At 44.1% G+C, this 26,295-nt stretch overlaps 1 protein-coding gene across 6 annotated transcripts in view; it reads right to left on the bottom strand.

The window, feature by feature from the left end:
- The window catches only part of NBEA (neurobeachin), a 786,732-nt gene that overhangs the window by 267,003 nt on the left and 493,434 nt on the right, over positions 1–26,295 (bottom strand). For all 6 annotated transcript variants that reach the window (XM_073662535.1, XM_073662540.1, XM_073662538.1 and 3 more), the window contains one exon: positions 7,249–7,392. In XM_073662535.1, the coding sequence (XP_073518636.1) occupies positions 7,249–7,392 (144 nt within the window). The remainder of the gene's footprint in view (positions 1–7,248; positions 7,393–26,295) is intronic.

Genomic DNA, 26,295 nt, shown 5'->3' with positions numbered 1-26,295 from the left:
CTCATCCAGGGCCCTGGTGCGGTGGCTCACTGGGTAATAAAGGGGTTAGGGCCAGCTTTGTATTATCCGCTGGCACTAAGCCCGAAATTCATGGGGTCACGCCAATATTAGACATGACCGCCATGAATTTCTAGTAAAGTATTTAAAAAAAACACAACACCCAGAATAAAGTCCTTTAATTGAAATAAACACACAATTCTTTAATGTTCTAAATTAAACCATACTTACCGTCACACCCATTCCAGCTGAAGCCAACGATCTCCTGCAATAAAAGTAAAATATTAAAGCAACATCATCCTTACCTTTCCATGGTTCCCAGGACAGCTTCAGCTCTGCTACATCGAGATGACAGGCTGGATCGCAGCAGAAAGCTGCCATCCAGCCTGTCATCCCGCAGACACTGAGAAGCGCAGGTATGCTTGCACTCCTCAGTGTCTGGCTGTGATGGCATCCAGATGAGCCGACAATGAACTCAGCTCACCTCATGCACGTCACTGACAGCGTGGTAGAATTCTCCTGCGCATGCGGTGAGCGTGAGAGACTTGGCTCATCTGGATGCCGTCACAGCCAGACACTGAGGAGCGCAAGCATGCCTGCGCTTCTCAGTGTCCGCGGGATGACAGGCTGGATGGCAGCTTTCTGCTGCGATCCAGCCTGTCATCTCGATGTAGCAGAGCTGGAGCTGTCCTGGAAACCATGGAAAGGTAAGGATGATGTTGTTTTTTTTATTATTTTTCTTTTATTGCAGGAGATCATTGGCTTCAGCTGGAATGGGCGTGATGGTAAGTATGGTTTAATTTAGAACAATAAAGAATTGTGTGTTTATTTAAATTAAAGGACTTTATTCTGGGTGTTTGTGTTTTTTTTAAATACTTTACTAGAAATTCATGGCGGTCATGTTTAATATTGGCGTGACCCCATGAATTTCAGGCTTAGGGCCAGCTGATAATACCAAGCTCGCCCTAACCCCTTTATTACCCAGTGAGCGACCGCACCAGGGCCCTGGATGAGTTGGGTACAGCGCCAGAAGATGGCGCTTCTTTATTGTTCTAAATTAAACCATACTTACCATCACACCCATTCCAGCTGAAGCCAACGATCTCCTGCAATAAAAGAAAAATAATAAAGCAACATCATCCTTACCTTTCCATGGTTCCCAGGACAGCTTCACCTCTGCTACATCGAGATGACCGGCTGGACCGCAGCAGAACGCTGCCTTCCAGCCTGTCATCCCGCGGACACTGAGAAGCGCAGGCATGCTTGCGCTCCTCAGTGTCAGGCTATGACGGCATCCAGATGAGCCGAGTCTCTCACGCTCACCGCATGCGCAGGAGAATTCTCCCACGCTGTCAGTGACGTGCATGAGGTGAGCTGAGTTCATTGTCGGCTCATCTGGATGCCGTCACAGCCAGACACTGAGGAGCGCAAGCATGCCTGCGCTTCTCAGTGTCTGCGGGATGACAGGCTGGATGGCAGCGTTCTGCTGCGGTCCCGCCTGTCATCTCGATGTAGCAGAGCTGAAGCCGTCCTGGGAACCATGGGAAGGTAAGGATGATGTTGCTTTATTATTTTTCTTTTATTGCAGGAGATCGTTAGCTTCAGCTGGAATGGGCGTGACGCTAAGTATGGTTTAATTTAGAACAATAAAGAATTGTGTCTTTATTTCAATTAAAGGACTTTATTCTGGGTGTTGTGTTTTTTTTAACTTTGACTATGGGGTTAGTAATGGGGGTGTCTTATAGACGCCTCTCCATTACTAACCTGGGCTTGATGTCAGCTGGCATTATAAGCTGACATCAACCCCAGCCCTATTACCCCACTGCCACCGCTACAGGGCAGTGGGAAGAGCGAGGCTAAGTGCCAGAATTGGCGCATTCTATGGATGCACCATTTCTGGGGCGGCTGATGGCTGGTGTTTCTAGCCTGGGAGGGGGGCAATATTCATGGCACCCTTCCTGGGCTATTAATATCAGCCCCCAGCTGTCGGCCTAGCCTTTGCTAGCTATTAAAATAGGGGGGACCCCACGTCATTTTTTTGGGGGGGGTCCCCCATTTTAATAGCTAGCAAAGGCTAGGTATTCAGCTGGGGGCTGATATTAGTAGCCTGGGGAGCTCCGTGGGTATTACCCCTTCCCAGGCTTCAAACATCTGCCCCAGCCATCTGCTTAACCTCCGCTAGAGACTAAAATTACGGGGAACCCCACACCAATTTTTTTTTTTAATAAATCCTTTATTTTAACACTAAATGACAAGTACAGTAATCAACACTATCACTGTACTTCTTATATATGTGACTGACATGTTTCTATCTATCTAATCTATGTGTGATTCTCTATTCCTTCTATTCTAAATTGTCGGGTACAGATGCTGAATTGCCGGCCGGCTTTTTTAAAGAGACGGTGCATGAAAACACAAATAGTTTGTTAAATAAATCCTTTACACTAAATGACAAGTACAGTAAGCAACACTGTCACTGTACTTATTATATATGTGACTGACATGTTTCTATCTATCTAATCTATGTGTGATTCACTATTCTTTCTATTCTAAATTGTCGGGTACCGCTGCTGAATTGCCGGCCGGCTTTTTTAAAGAGACGGTGCATGAAAACACTGAATTTTTTTAAATAAATCCTTTACACTAAATGACAAGTACAGTAAGCAACACTGTCACTGTACTTCATATATATGTGACTGACATGTTTCTATCTATCTATCTAATCTATGTGTGAAGCTCTATTCTTTCTGTTCTAAATTGTCGGGTACCGGTGTATGCCGCTGCTGAATTGCCGGCTTTTCATGTTTCACTGTGAGCACTGTTCCCATCGATTTGGGCACCCACCTCCCCCAATACATTCTACATTATTGTTAGTTGTTTTCCTTCATGTAGAATTAACCTACAAGGAAAGAAAGGGTTTATTTTCATTCCGATATTTGTGTCCCATTGACTTGCATTGGTTTCCGGTATCGGAATCGGCGATATCCGATACTTTTTGGGTATCGGCCCGATCCAATCCGATCCGATATTTCCTGATATTGGAAGGTATCGCTCAACACTAGTCAGGACTTTAGATAGATATATAGATCTGGGTGCAGAGACTACCACCAAACAAAGTCGCCGGAATGCTCAATTGTGCCCTCTTCCACTACTTTCTTTGAGGCGGTCTCCAGTTGAGCTGGTCTACCCTAGAAGAGCAGAACATGGCTGAGCTGGAACTTCTGGCCCTTTGTTTCAGGTCTCACCATGAAAACAGTAGCCAGAAATTAGAGTTACTCTTTAAATAAAATACATTTTAAATATAGTTTTCCTACTATGATCCCTGGTAGTAACACTATTAATGTTGGATATGTGTCATCGACTCAAGGCAACAGTATTAGTACCAGACACTGCTGTGCACACACACCTCCGCAGATCACATATACCCAAGAGTGGGCCTGCAACAATGTATTTTCAGTAAAATTCATTCATTCACTTCAACATTTAGTGATATTTTAATTATCCTGAAAAAACTGTACAGTTAAGCTAGCTGCGCACATAGGATAATGATGGGCCGTGATGTGGCTGATAAATCGTCATGAACCATGAGAAACAATACGGAGCTGACCATAGCTGCAATTTCCCAACCTGGCCGCTCAATTTTCAGAAGTCTGCAGACTATTGCATACACTTTTAAACGATTGTACTTGGCCTTTTTTTTCTCACTTGTGTCTTGTGTGTATGGGCAGATTGAGTGCGTATGGTTTTATTCACTTACATTTCATTTGACATAACATCAGGTACCAAATGTTAGATAATTTATTTATCTGTCATTTAGACAATTGGTTAGTGATCTTTAAATCGTTAGATATAATCGAGGCTAAAATCAGGACAGCAGGTTTAGTACTTATTGATATGATTAATGATTTGTATATAACACAACTAGTGTCATTTACTAGACTACTACATGACTTGCCTCTTGATGTAAAAAGTCTGGGAACGAAAGGAACTAAAACTGAAACAGAAATATAGATCACGTAAACCTTTTATCTCCCGATCGAATCGGTCAGTAAGATCAGCCTCTCAAAACCGCATATATGGCCACTGAGGTCTTTGATATATAAATCCATCTACACCTTTATATCTTCCATTTGTTGCTGAATTCCCGAGCAGAGTTTTAATTCATATGCAAATTAGGTGTTAAGTGCTCTAGGTGTGACAGAGCACTTCCCAAGACTTTGCCTCCCAAAGTTGTTTCCCCGCCCTGCACCGGCCTCTTTTGTTTGATTGATAGTTCACAGACTGAACTTCTTGCCTGGCACGATGTCACATAGGGAGTGAGCCATCAATCAAAATAAAGAGGCAGTTGCTGGGCAGGGAACAACATGGAGAAGCAGAGGCCCGGGAAGCGCCCTGTGAAGCAGAGGCCCGGGAAGCGCCCTGTGAAGCAGAGGCCCGGGAAGCGCCCTGTGAAGCAGAGGCCCGGGAAGCGCCCTGCGAAGCAGAGGCCCGGGAAGCGCCCTGTGAAGCAGAGGTCCGGGAAGCGCCCTGTGAAGCAGAGGCCCGGGAAGCGTCCTGTGAAGCAGAGGCCCGGGAAGCGCCCTGTGAAGCAGAGGTCCGGGAAGCGCCCTGTGAAGCAGAGACCCGGGAAGCATCCTGTGAAGCAGAGGCCCGGGAAGCGCTCTGTGAAGCAGAGGCCCGGGAAGCGCCCTGTGAAGCAGAGGCCCGGGAAGCGCCCTGCGAAGCAGAGGCCCGGGAAGGGCCCTGCGAAGCAGAGGCCCGGGAAGCGCCCTGTGAAGCAGAGGCCCGGGAAGCGCCCTGTGAAGCAGAGGCCCGGGAAGCGCTCTGTGAAGCAGAGGCCCGGGAAGCGCCCTGTGAAGCAGAGGTCCGGGAAGCGCCCTGTGAAGCAGAGGTCCGGGAAGCGTCCTGTGAAGCAGAGGCCCGGGAAGCGTCCTGTGAAGCAGAGGCCCGGGAAGCGCCCTGTGAAGCAGATGCCCGGGAAGCATCCTGTGAAGCAGAGGCCCGGGAAGCGCCCTGTGAAGCAGAGGCCCGGGAAGCGCCCTGTGAAGCAGAGGCCCGGGAAGCGCCCTGTGAAGCAGAGGCCCGGGAAGCGCTCTGTGAAGAAGAGGCTAGAGAAGTGCTCTGTCACTCCCAGAGAACTTGACATTTGCATAGTAGAGACAATTCTAATTACTTGGAAATGCAGCAACAGATAGAAGATATAAAGGTGTCAATGGATTCATATTTCAAGGACTTGCATATCCATATATGTGGCTTGGTATGGGGTGGATCTTACTGACAGATTCCTATAAAGTAATTCTAATGGTTTTGAATTTAGATGAAACATAGACTGACACATACATGGCCTCCGGCATCACAAATGTCTGATGGCAGCAACGAAGACTACTTTTAGGAGTGTAAATGTGTTCACAACTGTCATAGCAACTGGGATGCCAATCAGCAGCTATGGCAGCCAGAGTCTAACAATAAGACTAAGGCCACCAAGTGGATGAAATACCAAAGTAAAAAACAGCAGCCATGTTTTTTTAAACTCTTTAGCGATAGAAGAATTATCTGCTGATTAAATGGGTGGTGCATTACTTGGACTACCCTTTCTTAAATGAAACAGGACCCCATGGAAAATAAAAGCAGCTTATACTCCCCTCCGGGACGGGCATTGTTCCACCAATGTCAGCACCATGCCTGCCAGCAATCGTGTGACATTGTTCGTGAATGCTGCAGCTAATCAAAAACCACTAATAGGCTGTAAAGCTCACACCTACCCCGGACGTCCGAGTATCATCTGAAAGAAGTGTGAGCACTGCAGCCCATTACCGGCCACTGATTGGCGGCATCACTCACTGGACATTAACATCATTGGTACGGCACTGGTCTGGGAGGGGAGTATAAGTTGTATTTATTTACAATGGCGACCGGTTTAATTTAGAAAGGAAATGATGAAGTAGTGGACAACCCCTTCAGACCAATAACTGTTGTGTTCATTGATGATTCTGGTACAGCTATCAAGCAGTTGCCATAACAATACTAGACCATGGTTGGGTCTCTCACTGTATTCTATGGTGTTCTGAAGGAAACCTGTTAAGTGATTCATGATGCCCGAACCACAGACTGCTGCATCGGAGACCAGCTCCATCATTACACATCTATTTCACTCTGAAAAGCTGCAACATTTCAGGAAAAAAAAAAAATAGTTGATAACAAGAGCTTGGAACAGGGTGACTGAAATGACTAATCATGGGAGAGGGTCCCCGCCAGCTTCTATCCCCCCACTCTGAATGACTGTGTGTATAAGGACAGATAAGTCAAGCAGAGTTGGGCAGGGAGAAGTCAAGAGTGACCTGCCCCACCACTGGCCATCTCCGTCATGGCTCCCCACTTTCTCTAAACCACCACAGCATCTCAGAGTGACACATAATGAAGGACTTTCTTTTCATTCTTGATGTTTATTGTTCGGGCAGCATGAATCACCTGAAGGGTTCCTTTTAAGATGAGAGGGCTAGTTTTCTCCCAAAGTCTGAATTAGCCAAATGGGGTGAAAGTATTTATTGGATGTGGATCTGCAGAGGATTGATAGAAAAGACCCCCTGTCGTCAACGATGAAAGGACTGGTGAAAGGACTGGTGAAAGGACTGGTGGTGTGTCTACCAAGATGCATCATTGTGACATCTAACTAATACCAGAAGGTTTACTAACAAACAGTAACATATATGAGCAACTTAAAGGGAACCTGTCATGTGAACAAAATGCTGTTAACCTGCAGATATGGGGTTAATCTGCAGGTTATTACTGGTTTATTAAGCTACCTCGGGCTTAGTACAGTAATCGGCAGCCGGCTCAGTACAGAGTCGGCTGTCAGTCAGTGCCGGGCGTGGTTACAGCCGCCGCTCACTATGTACTGAGTGGTGACTGAAGCCGCTCCTCCATAACTGAAAGCCTGAGGCAGCCGGGAGGAAGAAATTTAATCTCCTTCCAGTAGCCGGGCTTTCAGTGCAGCGATCGCACTGCTACAGAATGCTATTAACCTGCAGATTAAACCCATATCTGTAAAGCATTTTTTCACATGCCAGGTTCCCTTTAAACACTAAAACAATTGCTTTAGCAAATGTCATGGAATGAGAGTTAAGGCCAAATGAACAATATGTAGGCTTTTTTTTTATTTTATTTAATTCAATTTTTCCCCATCTCCTTATGGTCATGTGTATAATTGCTTTTCAGCTCTCTACATATGTTAATATCAGAGGGACGGTCTACCTGCAAGGTTGTCGATTTCCTTCTCCTGAAGAAGACTGACCGCATCATCATCTCCTTCCAGCATTAGCTCGGTTTCCGCATTTTGATTTACTGCAGCCTGACTCCGGAAAGTTTTCTTGGATTTCATGACATCTTCTTCTGTGCCTATAATATAAACGTTTTATACTAGTAAACATAGAAGTTTTTATACACAATGAATATACAGCATATTAAACTACTGGCAGACATATTTAGCTCCACGACCAGGTGCAATGACCTAGGAGTTATTATAAATTACTATCAAGCAGAGCGCTGCACATTATTAACCTCCGCCGCTCAATAACAAGTAAACCTTACAGATTCTTTACATTCATTGTTCATGTGTCCTCCATAAAATTGTTTTCAATCACATGTCGTTGCTTTCAATCAGTTAGCGATCTCTCATGAAATAAGAGCAGGCCGGTTTTCCAGACCTATGAAATCTACGTTTATCTAAATGAACGGCCTGACGGGAATCTTTTATGAATTAGGGTCACATTAATCAATATAAGAAGGTAGAAGGAATGAGGTCTCCCAAGGGCGGGCTCATTACATGGCTTGTAAAGACTGTCCTCCCACTATATTACTTTAACACTCCACAAATCAAAAGCAAGTTATAGAGAGGAACTGCTTTCTCTCTTCTGTCTTATTTTAGAACTCCTTCAAGAAACTGAATGTAAAAAAAAAATCAGAGTTTAACCATTGCAGCACTTTTTTTTAAAAAAACACACAATATAATGTATTTTAAAATTGTATCCCTTTTTCTGGTACTTTCAAAAGTTTTGTCTACTTAGTAAAAAAAAAAAAAAAAATTATACATTTATTAAAATGATATTGTTATAAATATAGGTCGTATAGATTTATACACAGAAAAATGATATAAATATATAGCACGCCATTTTAATCCAATTCTCAACATTTCATATATATTACACCATCTCTGTTGAAATTCAAGCGCTTTTACAAGAGTTTTCTGGCCCCAAAGATTCACAGTTCAACTTAAAAGAAAATCTGTCAGTAGGATCAACCCTCATAAGCCATCTATATGGGCATGGAGGTCATAGGAAGCTGAATAACATGATACCATCATATCGGAGATCTGATATCTTATTCCAGAAAAATCCAGGTTTTTCTTAATATGTAAGTGAGATCTATGGGCCGGACATAGATCTTCCTGGGATTCTGCCTCCAGAGATCATTTTAAAAGGAACCGGTCACCAGAAAAAATGCTATTAATCTGCAGATACAGGGTTAATCTGCAGGTTAACAATGTTGTGAACCTGCCCGCCACCGGTACTTAGACCCCCACTGCCGGGAGGAAATTAATTTTATTCCTTCCAGGTTAGGGGGGTTGGTCATACTGACAGTTTCCCTTTAAAAGATACTGGTACAAATATGGAGGATATGGATAATCGTTTTAATTTACTAGACTTCGATGCAGAAAAATAAGGCACTGTCTTGTTCTGAGAAGATATACGCAAGTCATCCAGTTAAATTCATATTACACTGTATGAAATGCATTGAGAAGAAAATATCTCTCATTATATCCAATCAGCTCTGATATAGAAACACTGGAAATGACTATAACCCTAGATATCTAATAATTACAAGATGCGGATACAAATTTCTTTCACATGGTTACAAATTTAAGGGAAACCACTATATGTATCTGCATCTTAATGAGCTCTAAAGGATGCATTCAAGTGGGAGGAAACTGGAATACCAGGAGGAAACACATATAAACTCCATGCAGGTGTTGTGCTCATTCGGATCTGAACCCAACGAAACCAGGGTCGCAGGCCAACAATGCTAATCACTGAGCCACTTTGCCTTCCAGGTAAACCTATGTGAAGCCTAACTTGAAGGGGAATTTGTTAAAAGGATTTTGCTCCCCCAATCTGAGAGAAGCTTGAGGTAGGGGCGGAGACTCTGATTCTACCGATGTGTCACTTACTGGGCTGCTTGCTGCAGTTTTGATAAAATCACTGTTTTATCTGCTACAGATCTAGCAGTTCTCTGAATGCTGAGCTCTGTATAACCCCGCCCACACCACTGATTGGCTGCTTTCTATGTCACTGAGCATAGGCAAAAAGTTGCCAATTAGTGGTGGGGGAGGCGTTCTACACAGCTGGTGAATACGGAAAGTTACATGGAAGCCGGTTTACTAGTTCTCTAGTGATAAATCTCCTACTGATAAAACTAAAGCAAGCACCCCAGTAAGTGACATCACTGGAATCAAGGTCTCTGCCCTAACATCATTCTGCATAAGTAATGGAAAAAAACAAATGGGTTAATTCTGTGCTGCCATAAATGAAAGGATGATGTCAATCCGAATGTAAGTGGTTTATTCGTCAATGCGTTTAGAAGTTTTACAACTTCTTTATCAGGACAACCACGATCATGGTCATCAGTCAGTCCAAGAAGACCCATAGTTTTCTTCAAATAATAAGAATAAAAAAAAAAAAGTCTTGTAAAAATCCAGCATAGAAGATAAGGGTTCATTCCCTGCTGATCTGTTACATTTTCACTGGGGAATTTGCTGAGGGTATGGGGCTAAAGCAATAGGTTGTGCTTAACATTCTGTTCTACTGCAGACGGGACGATGGGGGGAGGATCCTGCTGCAGCTACAGGTCTTGCAGCCAAGACACAGAACAGTGATAGGCTGCAGGGAGATGGCGAAGCATCTGGGTCATCAAGAGAATATTTCTTTATATATCTCTCCCTTTTAGTATAAGAAAGTAGATTCGATGTGGGAGGGATTTGGTGCATTTCCGTTCTTTTTTATTTATTTTTTTTAAACAAGTTCGATGCCACTTAAATATAGATTATGACTAGCTAAACTAAGATTGTAAGGAGATTGACATACTGCCACCTTGCCTCTTGAAGAACATGCGTATTCTATAATGTGAATTGTGATATGCGCTAATAGTGTTGTTATTGTGTGCTGCCCAACAGTTGGGACAGTTAGGGACTAGCCCAGAGTGGGGAGGGGCTATGGTGAAGGGACAGAGAACGTTTCCTGTCAGAACGTCAGACAGGGATCAGTGTGCGTCAGGAGCAGACCTAAGGTCTGGACAGTCTGGATGCGGGTTGAGAATAGGACTCTCACTAAGTGGACTGTAGTACGGAGCTGGGTTGTGGTGGAGAAAGGTGAACAGTGAAGACAGAGACTAAGTGTGTTAAGAGAAAGGAACTGATAATGTGTGTGAAAATGTTCCGTAATGTGAAGGAAACGTTCATCAAGCTGTGCACCTGCTATCTATTGTACACAATCCCCACCAAGTTATCGTTCAGTAAAAAGTCTATTTTTGACTGGTGGTCTCCCTCATTGAAGTCCTCAACATCTGGTCCTGGCCAACCAAAGCCTTCGGTAGCATGAGGTCTGCAAAGGATTAGGGCCCCCATTGAGGAAGTCCACACACTCAGCCAGGACCCCCACCTTCATGTAACGTGCCGAGGTGTAAGTGACGAGTACCTTGCCCCTGGCTATTAACCCACGCCATGTCACATGTGCTTGAATTAATTTACATAGTAAGCATTCCCATAACTCTGAATAAGAGGATGAAGAACTATAGGCAACATCGGCACTCCGCCTTGGCATGGATACTGGCACATCTATTAATAAATTATAGGCAAGGCAAACATGTATACCAACAGTCAGCGTTTCGTTACAGTACACGGCATGATGCAATGTCTGCTTTCTGGTACCATACAGAGGAGGGCATTGGTGTCTGTTAGTGCGGCTCGAGGAACCAAGCTAAATCACCGATAGGCAAGTATGCGAAAAGCTGGCTTTCATCTCTAAGGGTTGGCAGGATGGAAAGTTAACGTCATCATAGTGTTACCTAAATGTACTGACAGGAAATCCTAATGTTTCCAAACATCTGGAAATCCACTTCAATGAAACATTTTTTTCCCTCTTTCTTCCTTTTGAAGGATGCTATTCCTAGTGGTATATTGAAAGTTCAACACATCAATATGACCATTTCAGACAACTCCTCCAAGTACAGTACAAAACGAGCAATTATTTCAAGATGTGAGGATGTTCTGGAGGATGAACACCTCGGACAAGAGTTTTCAGTAAATGTCTGGGATTACACTTCTCTGTGAAGCAGCACTTTATCTATAAAACGACAGAGAAGCACGGTGCCGACGACATGCTCTCCAGGAAAACACCACGAGTGATGATACTAATGGGCAGTCATCTTCCACACAGACTTTGGTGACTACTCTGTGAGAACATGTCAGGGTTAACGCAGGTCAAGTTTCAGGTTCAAGCCCAACAGGGGAACGCTTCGTACAGATCCCTGATTGGTGGCTGCTGATTACTAATAACTACATGCATATGTAGAAGAATGGAAATAGTGGGGAAGAACTATGCAATATTCTGACTCGGAATAGATAAAGTGGAGCTCAGACCAAATTTTATCTATGGCCCAGATTCATAAAAGCAATTTTGCCAAATTGGAGTTGTCCAAAAATGTTGCGACCTTTGGCATTTTATACCAGTTCTGCACAGCTCCGTCAAAAGGGGTGGTGCTGGATTGGGATGAGGGCATCACACCGCAGCTCATCTAATTTCCCAAGGGGGCACCACAGTGCTTGGTTTGAACAGTCATTTTGTGCAGATAGACTTTAATTAATTCAATTTATTTATCCAAATCCTAATAAAAAAAATGGTCTTGTGACAAATGGGTGTTACCATGTTCCTTGTGTCCTTACAGCCTAACCCTGTCATCACTGATGGATAGTGTGTGTATAGGGGAACACCCAGTTATCAATTTATTTATACATTACCAGGAGGAAACACTAAGGAAAAAAACAACACCGTCCTCAAGGGAATCTGTAAGCAGGTTTTTGTTTTTTTAATCTGAAGACAGCATGATGTAGGGGTTAAATCACTGAATTCAGTGATGTGTCACATGTCAGGCTGTGTGATGTTTACTTACAATGAAGGGTTTATCAACAGAACATTATCACTGCCAGGAGTGGTGCTCACACCCCAGCTAGACTGACCATGCCCCCTCCTCTGATAAGCAGCTCACTGTCAATAGACAATGTACATACAGAGCCTGGTGTGGGCGGGATTAGCTTTCTCAGCTCTGCTGCATTCTACATTTAAGAACTCTGATTGTGTCAGAACTTCTGCACCCAGGAAACTAAGTGATACATCTGTGGAATAAGGGTTTCTTTACCTACATTACGCTACTCTCAGATGAGGTAGCAAAAACCTGCAGACAGATTCCCTTCAAGAAAGATGCCCTGGAACTGTAATTTCAATACAATCAAGATAAACAGGCATATCAGGGGAGGTGACAGGTCTCCTTTTACAATTTGACATAAATTTACATAAATCAAGGCAGAAATGTCCAGTTTTATGCGGCCATACATGAAAGGAGGAGGCCTGTAAAACTTTTATAAAAGGAAGTCATTTTGTAAGACGATGGCAGAAAACCTTGTTAATGTAATAAGATGTGGAAGTGTTGGATACACAAGGATACAGTGTTGTAAGAGAAGGAGTCGAAAACCAAACAAGACTAGTCTCAAGTTAAGGTAACATTTCCATCCTTCCTCTTCACAGTGAAATTGAATCTATCCCTGGGGTTCGGCTGCAGTCATCTCCAGCAGAGCGCGTGCTAAGAACTAACCGAATCAGGCCAAATGAAGACAACCTCTGAAAAACTACTGCTCAAGCCAGATGACAGGAATAGATGAAAGCGTCTCTGCTTCACTGCGACTCTTCAGCTGTCATCCGGAAGACAATTAGCCTTACTAGGCATATACACATATAAATATAAATGCCATGCTCGGCACTGCCGCCACGCTCTTATATGTAAAGTCACTCACACACAAAGTGACTCGATTTTTGTTTCCAGAGCTCTGATCTTGGGGCACATGGCAGATCTGATGGGGGGATGGGGGTGTGATATTTCTTAATATACGTTCATCCATGTGCATTATATAAGTATGCTACAGGTGAGTGCATGTATAGAAAGTCCCTACGACAGCTGAAATGCCTCCATAAATTAATTGTCCACGTGAGCATTCAGGAATGTAAATGGTTATATGCATGCGGCCATATTACTGCCATGTACAACTTCTAGGGCAGAGCTGTAGCAGGGCACTTCTAGACTTCTACGGTGTCTTACTACCGTATATTCCGGCGTATAAGACGACCTGGTGTATAAGACGACCCCCCTACTTTCCTGTTAAAATATAGAGTTTAGGATATATTCACCGTATAAGACTACCCCTTTTCCAACGCATACCAAACACCGGTAAAAATTTAAAAAAAACAGATTTGAATTTAACATGGTCCTTTTTTAATTTAAATTCTTATGACATGCAGGTATATAGCAGGAAAACTGTCACTCATAAACATAAGGCATACAACAACATTACTATCATCCATTTTCATCAGCGGCATACACCGGTACCCGACAATTTACAACAGAAAGAATAGAGCTTCACACATAGATTAGATAGATAGAAACATGTCAGTCACATATATATGAAGTACAGTGACATTGTTGCTTACTGTACTTGTCATTTAGTGTAAAGGATTTATTAAAAAATATAATAGTGTTTTCGTGCACCGTCTCTTTAAAAAAGCCGGCCGGCAATTCAGCATCGGTACCCGACAATTTAGAATAGAAGGAATAGAGAATCATACATAGATTAGATAGATAGAAACATGTCAGTCACATATATATGAAGTACAGTGACAGTGTTGATTACTGTACTTGTCATTTAGTGTTAAAATAAAGGATTTATTTAAAAAAAAATTGGCGTGGGGTTCCCCTTAATTTTAGTCTCTAGCGGAGGTTAAGCAGACAGCTGGGGCAGATGTTTGAAGCCTGGGAAGGGGGTAATACCCACGGAGCTTCCCAGACTACTAATATCAGCCCCCAGCTGAATACCTAGCTTTTACTAGCTATTAAAATGGGGGACCCCCCCAAAAAAATGACGTGGGGTCCCCCCTATTTTAATAGCTAGCAAAGGCTAGGCAGACAGCTGGGGGCTGATATTAATAGCCCAGGAAGGGTGCCATGAATATTGGCCCCCTCCCAGGCTAGAAACACCAGCCGACAGCCGCCCCAGAAATGGCGCATCCATAGGATGCACCAATTCTGGCACTTAGCCTCGCTCTTCCACGCTGCCCTGGTGCGGTGGCAGGGGGTAATAGGGCTGGGGTTCATGTCAGCGCCAGCTGCCATGAAGCCCAGGTTAGTAATGATGGGCGTCTATAAGACACCCCCATTACTAACCTACAAAGTGTTAAAAAGAAAAAACACACACTACACCAAGAAAAAAATAATTTATTTGAAATAAACCACACCATTTTATTTAATTCTTAGTTTACTAAAAAAAAATTGTTACCTGTCCACGTTCCTGCGCTGATCTCCCATGCACAGCTGTCACATCTGGAGATGGTGACAGCTGTCAAGGCTGCTGTAAGCTCACGCTGCCGGGAACACGTCCGCTCCCGGCAGCGGGAGCCACTGACTGAGGTCACCGGAGTGCATTCAGGCAGCGCAGCTCCGGAGACCTCCTTTACGGCACTGCTGTACCGTGGGAATTTCTCACGATACAGCAGGGCCGTAAAGGAGCTAACCGGAGCAGCGCTGCCTGAACTCCGGCTTACCCGCTTATGCAATGACGGGGCTGCTTTACGGCCCCATCATTCTAGCGGCGGCAGCGGTTCAGAGCGGTCACATTCTATGTGGCTGCTCTAAACTGGAGATCTTCGTGGGACACTCGTGGACTACTACGGAGGGGTAAGGATAAGGTTGTGGTTTATTATTTTATATTTTATTACAGGAGATCGATGGCTTCGGGGAATTAGGTGTCAAGGTGAGTATAGGTGTAGTTTTTTATTTTTTACTTTATTTTAGGTGGCGATCGGCAGGGACAGGTAATGTATGAAGTAATTTATTGTAGGTAGCCACTGGCCACCAATGACATGTATTTAACATTTATTGGGGACACAGTAGGGCAATTTATATAGCAGGATCAGGCTGATGGGAACTACTGCTCCCATCGAGCTGATCCTGCTGGCAGGAGTGGACGGGGGACAGACATAGGCCGATGGGAGTAGTAGTGTCACATCGGCCTATGTCTGCCTGCACGCACACACCCGCACACATCGCACAGACACCACACACACTCGCAGACATCGCACAGACACCGCGCACACCCGCAGACATCGCACAGACACCGCGCACACCCCCAGACATCGCACAGACACCGCGCACACCCGCACACACTCGCAGACATCGCACAGACACATCGCACAGACACCGCACACACCCCAAGACATCGCACAGACACCGCGCACACTCGCAGACATCGCACAGACACATCGCACAGACACCGCGCACACCTGCACACACTCGCAGACATCTCACAGACATCTCACAGACATCTCACAGACATCTCACAGACATCTCACAGACATCTCACAGACATCTCACAGACATCTCACAGACATCTCACAGACATCTCACAGACATCTCACAGACACCGCACACACCCGCAGACATCGCACAGACACCTCGCACACACTCGCAGACACACGCACAGACACCCGCACACACCAATCATGACGGGTCTGGGAGGTGAGGCTGACCTGTGAGACCGTGGGAAAGTTCATGTGAGTTCATGCAATGCAGTCAAGCATGAACTCACATGAACCCTCTGAGGGCGGCGACTTCAAATGAACAGCTGATCGGCATCACCTGATACCTCAGCTGTTCATTTGAAATAACCGGCGGGAAAGCGCAGCACAGAACGGGAAAGCCGGCGGTGAAGTCTTTTCACTGCCGGCTTCCCCGCCCGGGTCCTTCGCTCCCCGCTCCTTGGTGCTGCACTCCCCGCCCGGTCCTAACTTACGATCGGGATAGGAGGTGGCGAGGGGAGCGGAGGATCGGGGTGGGAGGCTGCGGGGAAGCAGTATGGGGCTGTGTGATTGTTTAAAAGCCGGCGGCTTTTTACCGCCCGCCGGCTTTTAAACGATCAGGAGAATTCTCCCACGCTGGGATGGCATTCTGATGACAGGCTGGATCTCAGCTGAGCTCTGCCATCCAGCTTGTCATCCTTCAGAGACACTGCAGAGCGCAGGCATTATGGGAACTTCCGATTCCGGTATTCGATATTGTAAAAGTATCGGAATTAAGTATCGGAATTCCGATACCGCGAATATCGGCCGATACCCGATATTACAGTATCGGAATGCTCAACACTACTTGTCACAGAAGCGATGCGAACTTCCTAGCTCCGGACACAGCGCAGCGCTTCTGTGACAAGTGAAAGCTGTCGGCACAGAAGCCCTGCGCTGTGTCCGGAGCTGGGAAGACACTGCAATGTGTCAGAAAAGTTCGCTAGGTTCTGTCTGTCTCCGCTGCTGGGAATACGCTGCGCTGTGTCCCAGGCCTGAGAAGACACAGCGCAGCGATGTGTCAGTTTCAGCACAGAAGCGCTGACTGTCTGGACCTACCGCCGCCGTATTTTAACTCCCTCCACCTTATATTAACTCCCACATGGCAGGGATACGGCCACGGCAGCTTATTAACACCCCCAGAGTATCCCCGCATGTCAATTTCGGAAAGTTCAAAAACATTACCGGCGTATAAGACGACCCCAGACTAGACAGAAGATTTTTCAGTCTTCAAAAGTCGTCTTATACGCCGGAATATACGGTATGTCTCTATTAGCCCCTGATGTCATACAGAAGTCAAAGAGCAGCAGAGACACTGTGTGACGCCACATGGTGCTCTGTATACACCGTCTGCTTGATTCCATACAAGTCTGATCTACCTCCCTCAGCAATGAGTAGCAGGGGACTCTATGTGCCCCCCCACCCGCAACTCTGATGTGCATAAGGCAAATCTTCAGCCAATTTTAGTAAGTAACTGGATATTGCTAGGAATGGTCATCACCAAATGATTCTTGGAGTCGAACCTCCTGGACGCTCACTGATGCTGAATTTTTCCGTGTACAACGACACTTCTGGCAACCTGGCTGTGCGGAGAAGTGCAGCAGAAATCCACTCAATTAATTGGGTGGCCAAAATCGCCCTCGCGCAGAGGAAAAACTGTAAGGCTGTGTGCACATGTTGCAGATTTGGTGCATTTTTGCCATACAGATTTGGTGCATTTTTGCCATGCAGATTTGTTAGCAAAACCTGATGCCAGCAAAGTGAATGAGAGACCTGAAGTGTCATGCACACGGTGAGTATTTTTGACTTGCAGATTTGGTGCTGAAAATAATCTTCAGCATGTCAATTTTCTGTGCGTTTTAGCCTGTTTTTCTCACCCATTTAATGCACTGAGAAAATGCAGGCAAAAAAAGCGGCAAAAACACGTTTTTGAGACTGCGTTTTCCTGCCAAAAGATGCAGAAATGGTGCAGAAATCTCTGCAGACCAAATACTTTGTGGGTTTGACGCTGTGTGTTTATGCAGCATCAAACCCGCAGCGTCCAGATGTTACAGCATAGTGGATGGATTTCTAGAAATCCCATGTCCACTATGCGTCTCTGGGCACCTGCAGGTCAGACCCGCAGCATGTCAATTTCTCTTGTGGGTCCACATGTGGACTAACATCTATGAAGAAAGTCTGCATGCAAAAAAAAAAAAAAAAAAAATCATCGCACTGCTCATTTGCATAAAATGAGTGTGGAACCACGCGGCTATCCCGCAGCTTCGGTGCCGCAGGCGGCTCCGGATCATGGGCACATACTCTAAAGAGAGCACTTAGCAGAAACAACATTGTGGCTTCTTCAGTCTCAGAAGTTAGACCCCCAGAGATATGACACATCTTAGTGATATTCCACCCCTTATTGAGATGGAAAAAACCCTTTCAGGTAATTAGGTCTACTTGAAGACTCTAAAATGAATTTATTTTTTTCATATTTAAGTTAGCGCTCACAACGCATCATTAATTGCCTTAGTTTGTTGCTGCCCTGGAAACAAAGGCGTACATACTATGATTAAAATCCCATCATCCAGATAGGAAAATGTAAAAAAAAAAAAAAAAAAAACAGAAAAAAAAAAACTATCTGGGTGATGGAATTTTAATCATTATAATAAACTTGGTAGTTTCCATCCCTTGTGAACTTGAGCAACTTTTGAAAGTTTTGTCAGTAAGGACGCTTGGCCAGTGCAGGTCCCATGCACCGTCCATATAACAGGAGGTGAGCTGGTCTCCCACTTTTCTTTCTTTGTTGACGTGCGTACCATGGCAGACTACGCTTATTCTAAGGCCCAGTCCTGCTCATCTTTATAATGGGTGGCAGGATTTCCATCACCATTGTACACAATCTCTTTGGCGTACAAAGGTTTAGCAACGTACAGCTGGAGAATGCATACTGTGACAAAGTCATTGGCTAAGTACTGGAGGGGAGATATGCATCACTGAGGTTATCTTCAAAAATATGAACCTAGGAAACCGCTCCTGCGCACTAAGTGCTGAGAGGGGTTAATCGGCCATGTTTAGGGCTATGATGAGTTAACAGCTATAGAGTGGGTGGGAGGCTGTTCACCATATCTCCACCCCAGGGTGGAGTCCAGAGGATAAATAAACAGCCATCGGGCCCATTCAGTGTTGGGTGTCTTTAGAGACGAGTTCTCCAGAGCTATGTTCATGTTAAAGAAAGCTGAACCTTGTTGTTTGTTTCCTTGAACGGGCGGATCCCAGCAGCAACACGGACTGTACCATTTGTTATGTTTTGTTTTTCCCATTAGCAAAATAAACACTGCCTTTCTAGCCTAACTCCGCACTGGTTTATGCAGTACCTCAAAAAACCAGTGGAAGATTTAAAGAGACTGTATTCCTGTGTCTACCTCTATATGCAGCCGAGTGAGCCAATCTACCACAATACATACATACTATGGATACTTTTAGGGTTTCATTACTGTTCAGTGTGTTCACCATTACATCTTACACTCCTCAAGTTTATAGAATAGAGTTTTCCAAATTGCTTTTCTTTTGATGCACGATCAAGTCAAACTTCCAAGATGGCCCAAGTTATATTTTATCTGATGTAGGCAGATTACAATCAATAACTAGTTTACGCCCAAAAGAAATAGATCTGGGAGCACTAATGTGGAACGTAGTACGTATTAGCCAGGATACAAAGAGTGGCAATGAGCAGATTGGTTTTGTAGCTACTCAATTAGAACCTACTTTATTACATCAATACCGGCCCCTGTAGTCACTGCAATGAAGGGTCTGCATTTATCAATGTGAAAGTGGACATACAGGCCCGGGAGCTGCAGCTCACAGCGAGAAGGCATCAAGGACACACTGAAGGAAAAAAAGGGGATCAATATTAACAAGCTTTTCATTTCATGCTTGCCCAGTTAGGGGAGGGCTGACCATATACTCCGATTATGGGAGTTACCTTTGCGTAACACAAGAAAGGTTATTACCAAAAGCACGGGAAATGGAGTATTCTCCGCACTGACAGGACTGCTAACAGGACTGTGCTGATTCTTAAAGACGCATTAAGCTCTGCCACACGTCTATCTGGCAGGGGAAAATTTCTGAGCAAAAAAATAAATATTTTTTTTCCTTACTATCTATATTCTGAATAAGTATTGCACAGCCTGAAACTTGGGCGGAAATGTACTATATAATCTCCGCCATCTTCAGACTCTATCCTTCATCAGATAATTATAATAATAGGAATTTCTATTGAACGCTCCATACATATGCACGCTCAGTTTGGCTCAGCATGCATTTGTTATGAATTGGGGAAAGGAGAATTTGCTGCCAGGCACCTCTCATGGTAGCTCATCTCCAGGGAGAACAAAAGGAATTGGACAAGTAAAATTCAACATGTCTAATCCTTTCCTCTTCCAACATAGGCTGAACAAATGTAGGTTGAACACCTAATACATGTGAGATGGTTGGCAGGTTTGGCCACCTTTACCTGGGAGAGGAGAGTCCTGCATAAGTTATTGCTACACTGTAGCAAAGCAGATGACACCAATGGTGGCTGCCCCCACATCTTATAGTCTGCCCCCCTTATTTGTATGTCCTTGCATAAAGCACGGTAGTGTAACCCCCCAACTTGAGTCTCAAGAGAGTGACATAACAGACCCTTACCAAACGTTTTGTTCTGCAGCAATCATTAAAGGGGTTGTACCAAGTTTTAGAGTTATCCCCAATAGCCAGGATAGGAGATAACTTATCGATCGCTGGAGGTCCAACCACTAGGATACACACGGATTACGAAAATGTGGCTCTGTGAAGCCCTGTGTCAATAAACTGTAGTTCGGGTATACATGTCTCCAATCCATTCATGTTTTATGGGACTGCCAGAGGTAGCCAAGTGCTTTACTCAACTATATTGGGCAGTCCCATAGAGAATGAATAGAGTGGAGGTGCGCAAGCTCGACCTTCGATCTACTCAGCAAGGGCTCTGCAAAGCCCCATTCTCAGGATCAGTGGGGGTCCTAGTGGTTGAACACACAGCAGGAAGTTATCCCCAATGTAGTAGATAGGGTATAACTTCCAAATTTGGTACAACCCCTTTAACCTTAAACTATTTGTATTATACTAAAAAAGGGGTTATCCGCTAAAACCAGATTTCCAGCCATCAATAAATACAACAATGCAACTAGAGGTATAACTAACACAAAAAGACTAGACTGTTGATTTCAAGCCAAAGAGTGCAATTGTATGCCACCAATTCCCATATATGTACCTCGTATATACCTTTGAAGACTAGGTTTCATGGACCTGGCGGGAGGTCATTTCATTATCGTCATTTAGACGACACCTGGAGCAAGTCTGCTACCAGACTATGCTGCCCCAAGAACAATCTAATACAGGGATGTCAAACTTAAACACACAGAGGGCCAAAATGAAAAACTTGGACAAAGTCGCGAGCCAACCAGTATATAGTATAATGGGGCCCAGCACAGTCCTCAATAAAGAATAATAAACTCCACATAGTCCTCCAAACAGAATAATGGGCCCCACATAGTCCTCCATAAAGAATAATGGGCCCCACATAGTCCTCCATACAGAATAATGGGCCCCACATAGTCCTTCATACACAATAAAGGGCCTCACATAGTCCTCCATACAGTATAATGGCCCCACATAGTCCTCCATACAGTATAATGGGCCCCACATAGTCCTCCATACAGTATAATGGGCCCCACATAGTCCCCCATACAGTATAATGGGCCCCACATAGTCCCCCATACAGTATAATGGGCCCCACATAGTCCTCTGACAGTATAATGGGCCTCACATAGTCCTCCATACAGAATGGGTCCAACATAGGCCTCCATACAGTATAATGGCCCCACATAGTCCTCCATACAGTATAATGGGCCTCAAATAGTCCTCCATACAGAATATTGGGCCCTACATAGTCCTCCATACAGAATAATGGGCCCCACATAGTCCCCCATACAGAAAAATAGGCCCACATAGTCCTCCATATAGAATAATGGCCCCACACAGTCCTCCATACAGTATAATGGGCCTCACACAGTCTTCCATATAGAATATTGGGCCCTACATAATCCTCCATACAGAATAATGGCACCACATAGTGCTCCATACAAAATAATGGGCCCCACATAGTGCTTCATACAGTATAATGGGCCCCACATAGTGCTCCATACAAAATAATGGGCCCCACATAGTGCTCCATACAAAATAATGGGCCCCACATAGTGCTCCATACAGTATAATGGGCCCCACATAGTCTTCCATAAAGTATAATGACCCCACATAGTCCTCCATACAGTATAATGGGCCCCACATAGTCCTCCATACAAAATAATGGCCCCACATAGTGCTCCATACAGAATAATGGGCCCCACATAGTGCTCCATACAGTATAATGGGCCCCACATAGTCCTCCATAAAGTATAATGGCCCCACATAGTCCTCCATACAGTATAATGGGCCCCACATAGTCCTCCATACAGAATAATGGCCCCACATAGTGCTCCATACAGAATAATGGGCCCCACATAGTCCTCGATACAGAATAATGGGCCCCAAATAGGTGTGGTGGTTCTGCCGTCGAGGGCCAGATTTGGCCCACAAACCAGAGTTTGACATGTATGGTCTAATGTAAGTGATAGGTTCGCTTTCCTGTTAGCCGAAATGGGACCATAAATATTGTGCTATTTGGCTAACCAGATAGCTTTGGGACCTCAGCAATTAAGCATTTATCTATACTGTGATGATGCACAAACCAATTTAAAACAGAACCAGCCATTTGCAGATGAGCCCTTTATAATGAGAATTGCATTGATTTTAAACGGGATGGGCAATTTGGTCAGTTCCTTTTTTGTTACATGGAGCACCTTAAAACTAACTGATGAAAGGGTGATCTGCTGCTACAACAATCAGCTAGCAGCTGTGATCTATAGGAGAACCCACCATCGAGTGATAGTTTCCCTGCAGCACCACCGCAGGAGGAATGAAGCATTACACAGGTCTGGAATGCAGGAATGTGCCGAGTCCTCCAGAGTGAAACATTTTGCGCGCCATTCTCCACTCTGGATACTAAATAAGGGGTTTACTTATTTAGTAGCCTTAGTTCTTACTTCTAAAAGATCAAAGCGTTGTGGAGAGGTGGTTATGCTGCGCTGATGGCGTTCCAATGCGTGAGAATGTGCAGAATAAATTTACTGTTGTAGATCATGTATTCCGGTTTATTCTCAATGCATTTCAAAGTGAAGGATACTTCATCAGGGGTTCAAAGTGAAGGATACTTCATCAGGGGTTCAAAGTGAAGGATACTTCATCAGGGGTTCAAAGTGAAGGATACTTCATCAGGGGTTCAAAGTGAAGGATACTTCATCAGGGGTTCAAAGTGAAGGATACTTCATCAGGGGTTCAAAGTGAAGGATACTTCATCAGGGGTTCAAAGTGAAGGAAGCTTCATCAGGGGTTCAAAGTGAAGGATACTTCATCAGGGGTTCAAAGTGAAGGATGCTTCATCAGGGGTTCAAAGTGAAGGATGCTTCATCAGGGGTTCAAAGTGAAGGATACATCTTCAGAGGAAACACAAATCTATTTATAAAAGATGACACTATCCTCTACCCCACAAAACTATTTTTCTATGTAACCCTTTCAGTAACACTATGTGACCACATTGTACTGGTATTGTGGTAGACCACTTACAACAAAAGAAATGAAATGGACTTGAAATGCATGAGGGTAAAAATAGCCGCTAACCCATCCCGGCTAGAAGACTGTACAGGTAAATCACAGGACACCATGCTTGGCTGGACACATTGCTGATGCGCTGTGTACTTCGGCACAGTGTTAGGAGTGCACCATCAATAAAGATTTAGATCTGCACTCGGTAAGGAAAAGGTTTTTTTTTTTCTCCTGAAGGTCACAAAGCCGCTCTCTGCAAATCCTGTCAGCTGCGGCCCCGGCAGTACCTTTCTACTATCGGGCATAAAATAACTGATTAATTTTGTCATCCTTGCTCAATGTTTGTGCCAGACCAGGGCTGAAATGCACCTTCAGACTTACTTAATCTGACGCCTTGAACAAGTGGCAGCCTGGGTTTACGCGTTAATATTTCAAAGCGTGCAGCGTGGTCACAAAGAAAGTGACACCTGAAGAGATTGAGCGAGGGCTGAGAAAAAGAAATCAGAAGATTAAAAATAATACATTCTCTTGTATGCTGATGAAGGACACAACGGCCGAGCTTCAGCAGAGAGGTCATGATGTGTCCATCCCAACTATCCTGGATATTCTACCTCCCCGTCTATTCATTGTAACCATTCCGCACATGACAGGCAGCTCCTGGTAATTCTCTGCTACATCCGTCATAATTTACCTTAACAGATTTGCAGCTGCCAGGAACTCGAAGAAGGAAAACTTACACTAATGAAGTATTCAGCATCTGGATTTGCAGACTAGAGCAGCTGAGCAGGACTAACTTATCAGCCTGAAGAGCTTGTCCACTTTACAAATCCCTTTTTTTGGTCAGAAAAGTTTGTGGGATATAAGCAGATCCCAAAATACACTGCTGTAAAAACTTGCTGTGGTCAGCAGAAAATAGTGCAAGAAATGGTCAGATTCCCATGTGATGCAACTTGACAGCCACTTGAATGGGTGGTATCTCTTCATCAGTATTCTGTCAGCACTGTAGGTGTTGTGCCACTTGAAAGGGTGGTACCTCTTCATCAGTATTCTGTCAGCACTGTAGGTGTTGTGCCACTTGAAAGGGTGGTACCTCTTCATCAGTATTCTGTCAGCACTGTAGGTGTTGTGCCACTTGAATGGGTGGTACCTCTTCATCAGTATTCTGTCAGCAATGTAGGTGTTGTGCCACTTGAAAGGGTGGTACCTCTTCATCAGTATTCTGTCAGCACTGTGGGTGTTGTGCCACTTGAATGGGTGGTACCTCTTCATCAGTATTCTGTCAGCACTGTGGGTGTTGTGCCACTTGAATAAGTGGTACCTCTTCATCAGTATTTTGTCAGCACTGTAGGTGTTATAACCCTTTCCTCACTTCCCGGCATGCATTGTTTCTGCCATTGTCTTACCTGCTCTTAAATGAAAGCCCAATTCTCAGTTATGCCTGTATGAAGTTTGACAGAAAGGAGAGAAGGAACAGAAAGATAAGACCCGCCCTCTACTTCCTGTAGATGAACAAAGCCCGCCCCCCCGCTTCCTGTACAGAGATAAAGACATGCCCCCCACTTCTGGTAATCTATCCCTACTACTAGACATATATTACACCTGACGACAGGTAGTGGACAGAAAGTTAAGCAGAAAGTTTCCTGCACGATCAGTTACCATCTAACTCAGATTTGCCGAACACTGGATTTGAAATGGGTTTCAAAAACTATACAGTTTCTTTAACTGACCATGTTATATGGGAGCCTCGTGGGCTTAGTGTGTGAGGAATCATTTAAAAGTTTATATATTTTATTACGTGCCACCATGAAGGTGATTCTGACTTCATACCAGCATTGCATAATATTTTCATAGAATGTTCTGTCTTTCCTTTGATCTCTCTTGAACATTATTGGACAGTTTCCTACTCTACAAAGCTTTATAACAAAATGTTATTTTTTAATGCACTGGATCTTCTTGTTGCATTTTTAGGGAACATTCATTCTTCTTTTTCTTGAATTCGTATTGTGAGGTGTCCCACCCAGTTATAAAGGCATGCACTAGAAATACATGAAATTAAAAGGGTTTTTGTCACGTGGATTTTCTTTAGCTTAATTGTGTGGTCTTCTATGCCTGTAGCAGAATAATTATACTGGTATGTATGTATATTATACAGGAGCTGGGACAGACAGATAATCAAGTTTAAGAACCATATGGAACTTTTAAAGAGAGCTCATTCATAAGTTCATTGACAAAAAGAAAAAAAAAGAAAAAGGCAACTGCTCTGGCAAGCTGTAATTTTGGGGAACACTGGTTCCTGTTAGTTGCCCTGTACAGAGTTACAGACCTATTAAAATGTAATTACGTAGCTGTCTGTGTGACAAAACCCAAGCATTTATCCCACATTCTTGACCGACTTTTGCAAAAGTATACGATTCTTATTTAACTGGGGAATGTGCTATAAGTGTCTGTATGAAGGCGGCTGATAGAAGCAAAGTGCGGTATAACCTACATCACACAAAGGATTCACACTTCATGTAGGTGCTTGTATGTAAAATCCAGCTCCTGAATCATTACAATGTCCATGGGTCAAACATCTGTGAAAATAGTCTCAAACTTGAAACAAGATTTATCCAAACATCAAGAATTGTTTTAGGTTTGTAGCCTCAAGAGGAAAAACATTTGGATTGGACATTAGTTGTTTGGGTACACCACCAACACAACATCATAAGAGGGTCTTAGATATAAAACCTTTTCACTGGCCTTCCTACCCAAAGCAACAAAAGTTCAGTTTTTAATTTATAAAGGAGGATCCATGGATTTTTTATGGGTAACAAGGTAATTTTTTTTCCCCCAAGTCAGAAAATGTCACTGATGAAGGTCAGCACCCTGTGACTAGTGTTGAGCCACCCCC

The sequence above is a fragment of the Phyllobates terribilis genome, unplaced genomic scaffold (genome assembly GCF_046119375.1).
Source record: "Phyllobates terribilis strain yellow unplaced genomic scaffold, ASM4611937v1 Scaffold_2__4_contigs__length_985480577, whole genome shotgun sequence".
Lineage (NCBI taxonomy): Eukaryota > Metazoa > Chordata > Amphibia > Anura > Dendrobatidae > Phyllobates > Phyllobates terribilis.
The sequence above is the reverse complement of the archived record's forward strand: the minus strand, read 5'-3'. Positions and strand labels throughout refer to the sequence as shown.